Below are 10,144 nucleotides of genomic sequence, written 5' to 3'. Positions count from 1 at the left end.
CATGTTCCTTCGACTATGAGATTATGCAACTCCCGGATACCGGAGGAATACCTTGTGTGCTATCAAACGTCACAACGTAACTGGGTGATTATAAAGATGCTCTATAGGTATCTCCGAAGGTGTTTGTTGAGTTGGCATAGATCAAGATTAGGATTTGTCACTCTGAGTATCGTACATGTATCTCTGGGCCCTCTCGGTAATACACATCATAAGAAGCCTTGCAAGCAAAGTGACTAATGAGTTAGTTGCAAGATGATGTATTACGAAACGAGTAAAGAGACTTGCTGGTAATGAGATTGAACTAGGTATAGAGATACCAACGATCGGATCTCGGGCAAGTAACATACCGATGGATAAGGGAACTACGTATGTTGTCATAACGGTTTGACCGATAAAGATCTTCGTAGAATATATAGGAACCAATATGGGCATCCAGGTTCCGCTATTGTTTATTGACGGGAGAGGTGTCTCGGTCTTGTCTACATAGTTTTCAGACCCGTAGGGTCCGCACGCTTAACGTTCGATGACGATATAGTATTATATGAGCTATGTAATTTGGTGATCGAATGTTGTTCGGACTCCCGGATGAGATCACGGACATGACGAGGAGTCTCGAAATGGTCGAGAGGTAAAGATTGATATATAGGACGAGGGTATTTGGACACCGGAAGTGTTTCGGGACGTACCGGGAAGAAATCAGGTCACCGGAAGGGGTTCCGGGCACCCCCGACATATATATGGGCTTAATGGGCTAAGGGAGGGACCGACAAGCCCACAGGGGCTGGTGCGCCCCTTTTCCTAGACAAACAGCCCTAGGGAAGGAAAAGGGGGAGGGCTAGCCCCTCCTGCCTTTCCCTCTCATGGGAGAAAGGAAAAGGGGGGGCGCCACCCTCCCCTGCCTTTCCCCTGCTCCTATACACACCACCTTGGGAGAGACCCCAAGTAGGATTCCTCCTACTTGGGCGCCCCCCTTGGCAGCTCCTCCACTCCCTCCCACCTATATATATGTGAGGGGGCGCCCCTAGCACACAGCAGACAATTGCCTAGCCGTGTGCGTCGCCCTCCTCCACCGTTTACACCCTCGGTCATATTTTCGTAGTGCTTAGGCGAAGCCCTGCGAGGATCACTTCACCATCATGTCACCACGCCATCATGCTGACGGAACTCATCTACTACATCGACGTCTTGCTGGATCAAGAAGGCGAGGGATGTCACCGAGCTGAACGTGTGCAGAACGCGGAGGTGCCGTGCGTTCGGTACTTGATCGGTTGAAGCGCGAAGAAGTTCGACTACATCAACCACGTTGAGAAACGCTTCCGCTTACGGTCTACAAGGGTACGTAACACACTCTCCCCCTCGTTGCTATGCATCTCCATGGATAGATCATTGCGTGTGTGTAGAATTTTTTTTTCCATGCAACGATTCCCAACAAGAAGGTCCACATGTGGATTCCCTGTATTTCTGTATCAAATCTTATATCATGGAGTGCAAGAAAACATGTTACTGTCTCTAGATCCAGCATTGAAGCAGAATATAAAGCTCTAGCAAATGCAACTGCTAAAATCATGTGGATCCAGACTCTTCTTTGTGAACTGGGAATAAAAGCTCCACAAGCTGCAAGGTTACGGTGTGACAACATTGGTGCAACCTATCTTTCAGCAAATCCTGTTTTCCATGCACGAACAAAATATATAGAAGTTAATTTCCATTTTGTCAGAGAAAGAGTGGCTCGCAAGCTACTTGATATCAAGTTTATTCCAACAGGAGATCAACTTCCTGATGGCTTCACCAGACCACTTACCACAAGGAGGTTGAATGAATTTAAGTACAATCAAAACCTAGACGAAGCTCCATGGATTTAGACTGAGGGAGGATGGTAGATAGATTGATATAGTTATGTGTGTATGTTTCAAACTCATCTATCTCTTCTTGTGTTTGACTCTCCCTCTCGTTGTAATCTTCTTTCCTTCTCGTGTACGAACTCGGGATGAATCCTAGCGATCTCCCAAAACTTGTAAGCCACGACAGCTTCTCAATATATACTGCGGCCCGAGATCAAAGGGTTCAACTCTTCTCCAATCTTTACAAGGAGGACGATGACGATGTTCACGGACGCCGTGCTCTTACTTGGAAGTGTCATTATTTGGACACCTCCTCCTTCAAGCTGTTGGTATCATCCTACATTGCCGGGCCCAGCAATTGGAGTGTGCAGGGGGAGTGCTGGCCTAATTGTTGAGTGGCATCGTGGCGCTTTGGGAAGCCTGTCTCGTTGCTAGGATCAAGCAATCTCCTTTGGTTTAGTGCTTCATTTAACTTTGTTTTGTCCATGTTTTAGTTTGTTGTTCGTCTAAGACTCTAAGTGAGCTTCTTTTGTAAAGCTGGTGTCCCTTTATACTGGTTGGTGTTTTGTTTATAAAACGGGCGATGACGTTTTTGGTAAAATTATACATAGCCAATGTGCATCCAGTAGTCCTTGCTAGGAGTTGACAGGGGGCGACCTCCGGGTGTGGCACATGCCGGCCGAGCGCTGTGCACATATGAAACTGGCAGCATGAGCACCTTGCCCAGGCGTAGCAGCAGCAGGAGGAGGAGGAGGAGGAGGAGGAGGGGAGCATTGGGGTCGTCGGCGGCGAGGTGGAACAAGAGGTTCTTCCTGTTCGCAAGAAACAGAGGAATGATGCTCTGTTCAAACGTGTGAGAGTAGAGTGACCGGTGGCATTCAGTATATATACACGTATGCTCTGTTCGAATCGTGTGGGAGCAGAGTGTTGAAACTTGGTTGAAACGAAGCTACGCTGTAATTCCTTCTCATGTTGAACCAGTGGCAAACCATAAGCAACAGCAAAATAAATCCAAATTAACTTATTGCAAAGCACAAGGGGCTATATCACACAAACGCAAGTTATAAAAATCTAGCAGTTCATCGGATAGGACGCTTGCGTGATTTGGGAATCTCCTCTTCATTTGTTCTTTCACTTTTTTTTGTCACAATATCTAAATGTAAGTCGTCTGAAAATATAATTTGTGTCAGTTGATTTTCATATGAAGGAGGCAGCCGACGGAGGCGGGGGGGCAGCGAGGCTGACGCGGGAGCGCCCCGGCCGTGGGTGGTGGAAGCAGGCGGTGGCTCGGCGGTCTGAAGAAAGAAGATGAACAGGAGGCTCAATTGAAGGTTGAAGAAAATGATCCGACCCTTCATTTCGTATCGGATGGCTAGAAACAATAGGCTGACCCCAAAGAAATTTCCAGACGGCAGTCGTACAGGCAGTGACATTTTTGGTTGGTTGGAATTGCCTTTTTATCCCCTTGATTGACTTGCATAGTATACCACAGTTAGAACAATCTCACTTTAAGGCGAGTTAAGGAGCAGCGTTTGGATCCCCGCCGCGTGCTTCACGTGCCCTGTCGATCCGTGGCCGTCAGATCATACGGTCAGTCCCCGCAGGCGCCGTTGGATCTCACGGTAACCCAGCCCGCTCCGCTTACCAAAAATCGAGCAGGGGCGAAAGCCTTCTCCATCCTCCACCGCCTCCGACGGCCGCGACTAGAGAGGCTAGCCGTGCAGCAGCCTTTAAAAGCTGAGCCTGCATCTTTCGTCCCACAAAGCAAAGCCATCCGATTTGCGATTCATCCCAGACCCACACCCAAACCCACCCAAGCGCAGAGCTCCGGCCGGGGAGAGAAAGCTCGTGGCCTAGGTCCATGGCTGCTCCACAGCCAGATCCGAGCACCCGAGAGGTCCTCCGGTTTCTCTGCCGATACGTGAAGTTCGAGTCTAGCTGCGTCGCCGATACCTTCTGCACGGGCTGCGGCGCCGCTGCGTGCTCGCACTGTTGCGCCAGGCAGCACGTACGCGCGCACCACCCGAACCAGCTCGTGTACTACGCCGAGGTACCGATCGAAGCCCCCGCCCGTTCTTGAGCCCCTTTAATCCCCGATGTTTCTTGGTTTCTTTGACCCCCGAGGAGAAAATTAGAGTACTTCTTGATTTTCTTCTCTCGGTCGGGCTTTGATTTGCCCTGGTTTCTTGGTTTCTTTGACCCCCGAGGAGAAAATTAGAGTACTTCTTGATTTTCTTCTCTCGGTCGGGCTTTGATTTGCCCTGGTTTCTTGGTTTCTTTGACCCCCGAGGAGAAAATTACAGTACTTCTTGATTTTCTTCTCTCGGTAGGGCTTTGATTTGCCCTGGTTTCTTGGTCGCTGGTTTGCGGAGGTCAAAGTGGGTTATTGGCCAGCAACAGTCCGATTTCGTTCTTCAAACCGAGCTTTGTTCTACGGCGGTTCTTGCAATTTTTTTGTTGTTGTTGGAATTCTCTGCCGTTCGTTCTTGCCTCTCTGCGCCCGGTTCGTTGAGTGGAAGCGGTTCTTTGAGAGGCAAATCCGTGTTCTTTCTTATTTTTCCCCTTTGAATAAGGATTTACCCATTCCAATCCAGCGTATCTCTTTCTTGCTGATTGCCGACTCGGCTCTAACGTGGTTCTTGTATTTTGACGAACGCAGGTGCGCTGCTTGGAGAATGGGTTTGGGCCGGCAGTCGAGGTGGCGGATATGAAGTGCGGATATTGCTGGGATGGGATACGGAAGGTGCGGTATGGTTCATACAAGATCTTTGTTCCGCTATATGGCCGTGACGGGGATTACCACGAGCCAGACTTGAGGACTTGCCCGTGTGGTGATCCTCTTCCGGAGCGCGCTGGGGATTACTGCTCTTTGTTTTGCCGCGTAAGCACCCACACCCACACCCTTTAAACAAGATGAATCGAGCATTCAATTTCTCGCAAGATTGCTAATCAAAGTGTTTTTTTTTTTGTTTCTGCTTACGAAGTTGCTAATCCTAGTGTTGTCTGTTTCTGCTTATTAAGTTCCACGCGGTTGAGGGAGGGAATCCTTTGGGAAGGCACAGAGTTGAGGCTCTGCTGAATGCTGATTTCGAGGAAGGGCGCGAGCCGGATCGGTTCTGTACCAAGTGCCTCGCCTACCACAGCACGTTCTTCTGCCCAGATCACGTCCAAGCGCACCACCCGGGGCGCGGTCGCCTCATAGAGGTCCTGAGGAGCGGCGGCCGAGTCCTTGTGGCCGCAATCGAGTTCCCGCAGATGGTTACTGAACACATGGAGGTGAGCGTGTTTCTGCGCTGCCTAACTTATGTGTGTTGATGCTTATTCGATCGATTTCTGTGCTTATGTTTCGCAATTGGAAAAAAAAATGTGCAGACATTCGAGGTTGAGGGGCTCTTCGTCCAGATCATCCCAGCCCGGCACGAAATGGGGCTCGGGCCAGGGCTCGTGGGTCCCGGGAACTGCAACCGGTGCGGCGTAAACGAGCAATTCTGCTCGCTTCTGTGCAAAGGTACGAGAGGAGGGAGGCTTCGTCAGTTGGTCGTCTGAATGACTGAATCTCGTCAGGGGTTTCCTTTTATGTTTGCTGTTCATCACTTTTATCTACTCGTAGCTAACTGTTTATCGCAATGCAGGCGTTCCCTATGCAGTGGCTCGGGCGAGGCTTCACATTGAATTGGCTCACGGACGAGGACGAGGAGGACTGACGTGGCGGTGGGGTGGGGACTGCGGGGAGAGGAGGAAGGTCCGGGAGAGGAACACGAGGCTTAGCTTAGCTTGGCGGGGAGGGAGACAGTTCGTCGTCTGAATCAGCTCATCCGAGTCTATTTTTGTTTTCAGGAGTAGAGTAGTTTAGTAGCAGTGTCCTCCGGATATTATTTGGCCATACTTAAAGGATCGGTATGCGACAGTGTTTCTATCTGTGTGAGATGTTTGGATTTTTTTTCCTTTTTAAATGATGATGATGTGTCTATGTCTGGTCACATTTTGGGGTAAGTAATTATTTTCATTTGTACTAGGAGTAGATCGCAAAATCCCCCCGATGCTCCGCCGCGGCGGACGGGGACGGGATCCATCCCGCCGCCGGTGCCGGAGGCTCAACACAAGTTCACCTCGCCGCCGCCAAGCTTCCCCCTCCCTTTCTCTCGGCCCTCAATTGCCAGATCTGCTCGCAGCTAGCGGGCGGCTGCACAGCAATCTCTTCTACGCCGGCGGCCATGGTCCCGGGCCGGGGGGCTTCGTGCCTGGAGAAGGCGAGCGGAGTAGTAGCGTCCTCCTATCCATCTGGGCGGTGCCTGGTTCCAGGTACATCAGTGGATATGCTCCAGCCCGTCGTGCTCAGTTCGCCTTCCAGGTGTTCGATCAATTGACCAAACCGAGCAAGTCTGCAGCTCTTGCCCGGGCATGGACGGTGCCGGCCTACTTTTCTTCCTATACTACACGCAGATTAGCAAGGTGGCATTGACGGCCCTCTGCTACCATGCCTCTACACTAATGCTGTCAACGGCTTCGATGATGGAGTCGTCCGCCTCGATGCTTTCCTTTGGCGTAGCATGCGACGAGCTGGTCATGATATCCTCTGTCGGCAAAAGGCACATTGTAATCTTATTCGGGTGCTGAATTTGTGTAGTAGTGATGTCCCCCACGCTCCCAGTTAATTCTTTACTGCATTGCTGAATATGCAGATTTTTATTCAGTTCTATCTATCAGGTGGGAGCGCAAGCGAATCTGATCCGGACACTGCAAGTCAAGCTGCAGATGCTGAATCTGATGAAGACCAAGTGGCATACTTTGGTACAAGAGAATTTTTTTGTCGGCAGAATCTCTACAAATTGCTTCTCACAAATGGCTGCGATGCATTAGAATCTATTGGAGACTCCAGATCGTATACTGCCAAACCTACCAAGTATCCCATTGTTAAACGTCGAGATAAGTTGCCTGAGCCAAAGGAGAAAGAGAAGCCAATAGGATTATTATGGTCAATAATTAAAGAAAATTTAGGGAAAGAAAGATCTCTCCAGTGTTTGTCTCCCTGTTTATTTCAATGAGCCTTTGTCTTCTCTGCAAAAATGTTTTGAGGATCTGGAGTACTCTTACTTGGTTGACAATGCACTACAGTGGGGAAAACAGGCATAGTTGATAATCCACTTCAACTCTCTTTATAGCTCATTGATGCAAAGCAGTTCTGGTTTCATCTCAGTATAAGATATTTCCATATATGCTCACTAAGTATTTCGCCATACATTCTATTTTTCAAAGCTTTTTAGTTTAGATTCCTTTGTTAAATATATTGATAGATAAGTTGACTGTAATTTTATGGTTAACTTCCGGGCATCATTTCAAATGCTAATGCAAGACAGTTGGGGAACTGTACATAAAACTTTCTTTGGGACTTGAAATGCTTGATTGATCCCGCAAGCTATGTAATTTATCGGTATGTTATCCAATATTCCTGTCATACTTTCTATGGTCACATGTGCTTGATTTGAGAGTATGAGTGTTAAGGATTACTGAATTTAGGAACGCCTTTGTGTATCCCTGTTTTTGATATATTAAGACCTGATATGTTTCAGTAATTAAATGGTGTCCTGTATTTTTGGTTTAAGACACAGACACTGATAATAATTTGAGCCTTAGTTGTGTTTCTATTAACTAACATAAGATTACTTGAGGTATTTATCGCTACATTTTCTTTTGGTGACATGAACTGAAAAAATTCTATGAAATATACTTGTCTTAGGACTAAAACTAGATGCATTGTATAACCCCTTTTCCTTTGTGCTCAAGGACGTGGTCCCCAGCTTGGGCGACTGCTTTATCTATGAACATTTGCGTGTTAGTTCTGAATCATCTATTTGACATTCAGATTGATAAGGTATTATCATTTTTTTCTTGCAATTTGAAAAACAGTCTTCTTAATTTGTTTTAGTGGACACAAAGGAATATTCTAAGTTTCTAAATAGATTGTATTTTGTTTTGCCAAATCCAGTGTTTTCTCATGGACAATTCACAATTGTATGTGGCTGTCTCACGAGTGGCATCATGGCAAGGGTTAAAGATCTTAATCGAAGATGCCAAGGGTATCCCAACAAATGTTACTATAAATATTGCTTACAATGAAATTTTAATGCTCTGTAGGAAATTACAAAATAATTATCTGGTTGGATAAAGTTTCTCCTGTGCTTAATTGTCTGGTTCTGAATTGTTGTTTTTTTGTTTTTTTTAATAATCTTTTTTTCCTTTTCTTTTTTCAGGTTAGTAGTATGGGAGTTCCTGCCAAGACAGGCTTTTGAAAGTTATGCTTGCTTCACCAGTTGGGCTTAACAAGGAAGTAATTAATTCTCTGTAGGTAATTAGAAAGGAAAATAATTATCTGGTTGGAGAAAACTTTCTCCTTTGCTTAATTGTTTGCTTCTGAATTTCAGTTGGTTCACTTAGATCTATAGCTCAGTTCATCTCTATTAATTGGAACTTCTGCTATGTAAAGCAGACTGCCTTCGATTTGTTGTTGTGCTAGGCATAGAATGGACTAAGCTTTCCCTACTCACAACCACACTGATGCTAGCTTCTGGCTCTTCATTCTTTTATCCCTCTGTACTATGAACGAATATGGCGACTCTGATTAAGAGTATAATACTATTGAGGATATGCCTCTGCTATATGTATGGCATTATCGTTCAACCTTCTAAAATATTTGTTTGACATATATTCCAGAAAATACTTGAATTCTGTACTGCATGCTAGATAAGTTTGTTTTTCTTTATTTGCTAGAACATGGCTAATTGGTAGATGCACCACAATCCAGATGTTTTTCTAACTTCTGGGAGATATGTCAACAAAATGTTCCAAGTGCATTGCCAAGTGCATCATATATTGAGGGCTTGAAAGTGGTAGAGAAGATGAAAAGAAGCATCATATCTCCATTTTTCGTTCTTCTTCTGCAGTAAAGAAGGGAGAGGTACCAGGTGTTGTGTTGGTGATACAGCTCGCCCTGTGTATGATGTTTCATCTCAAAATCAAGATGTTTCGATCCCAGAAGAGAAGGCAAGGACATGGCGGCGATGGCGTGGTGAGCAACCTTACCCTGGAGCATGAAGTTGATTATTATGTAGTTATGGGTATCAATATTTTCTCATTGCTGCAGTTAAATCGAGATGATCACTTCACTCTCCTCCTATATTCCTTTAGTCCATTTATTGCTAGACTATATGTTCTTCTTTTGTTAAAATCTTGAAGTATTAAGATGTTAGGTAAATCATCTTAAAAGCTCTCTTTGTCCATAGTCTCTGTTATAGTAGCATGATCAGACGCTGTAAACAAAAATGTGGCTTGAGTTATGGTGTGGGTCTTAAGAAAATTATGTGAATGGAATCAGAAATGTATATATAGCTATTGATACACGTATCATGCATTTTAGAGATTGAATGGCACCCGCCTCATGTTTATAGAATGAAGGTTGCAGACTTTGCATCATTTAGTTCTTGGTCATCATTGGTCTGTTCTATAGAAGATGTACTTTTGTGAGGACAGTTGATCAAGTACCATGTTATTGGACAAGTATGGTCAATACTGATTACTGAAGCATATCTTCCAACTTTCTGTTGTACCTCTGCAGTAGATGACCAACTTTTTATGCATTTGTGTGCTTCAATTCCTTTTCAAATTTTAGAGTGACAACCACTCATGCCACATTTTTTGGCTGGGGCCTAGGAGGAATGTATTTGATTAATTTCTTGATAGACTGAACTATATATCGAGTTCTGTTTTGTGCTTGATAGCACGAAAAACGTTTAGGCAACTTCATTACTTTATAATGTACTAATATGAAGAGTTTGGATACAACCAGCTCACCACAAATCTTGTAATATACTCCCTCTGTCCGGTAAAGCTTGTCGCCAGGGCGGTTTTTGCAAAAAAAAAAAAAAAAAAAAAAAAAAAAAACAACAACTCCCGACACAACCCACGGTACATCATCCTCCTCCTCTGACAGAAGCCGCAGCTCCCCTGCCGCTACTGCCTCCTCCGCCGCTCCCTCATGCTCGCGCAGCTCCCGCTTGCCTGCCTCCCCCAGCTTCCCCCCTCCCGAAAAAAGAAGTCCCTGATTTCCCCAGCGATGCCATGAGGGGCGGGATTGCTTCAGATGTTTGGTCGTGCTGTGTCTTCTCATCTCACGAATCAGTTGCTGACTGCCTCTGTGAGCATGGGGAGCAGAGGGGCGGCGGCGCGGATGGACCCGGAGGCGGCCACGGAGCTGGGAAGGGGGTCACGCTGCTGCTACTTGAGGTGCCCCAGAACACCGTCCTCGG

The 10,144-nt window shown here is 46.2% G+C and overlaps 1 protein-coding gene across 1 annotated transcript; it reads left to right on the top strand.

Moving 5' to 3' along the window:
• The first annotated feature begins 5,840 nt into the window (after positions 1–5,840).
• Positions 5,841–9,713, top strand: LOC123080837 (uncharacterized). Its single transcript, XM_044503786.1, has 3 exons — positions 5,841–6,143; positions 6,230–6,437; positions 6,549–9,713. The coding sequence occupies exons 1-3, from the start codon at positions 5,881–5,883 to the stop codon at positions 6,699–6,701; spliced, it is 624 nt and encodes a 207-aa protein (XP_044359721.1). The 5' UTR covers positions 5,841–5,880; the 3' UTR covers positions 6,702–9,713.
• The last annotated feature ends 431 nt before the right edge of the window (positions 9,714–10,144 follow it).

Source organism: Triticum aestivum, chromosome 3D (assembly GCF_018294505.1).
Source record: "Triticum aestivum cultivar Chinese Spring chromosome 3D, IWGSC CS RefSeq v2.1, whole genome shotgun sequence".
Lineage (NCBI taxonomy): Eukaryota > Viridiplantae > Streptophyta > Magnoliopsida > Poales > Poaceae > Triticum > Triticum aestivum.
The sequence above is the reverse complement of the archived record's forward strand: the minus strand, read 5'-3'. Positions and strand labels throughout refer to the sequence as shown.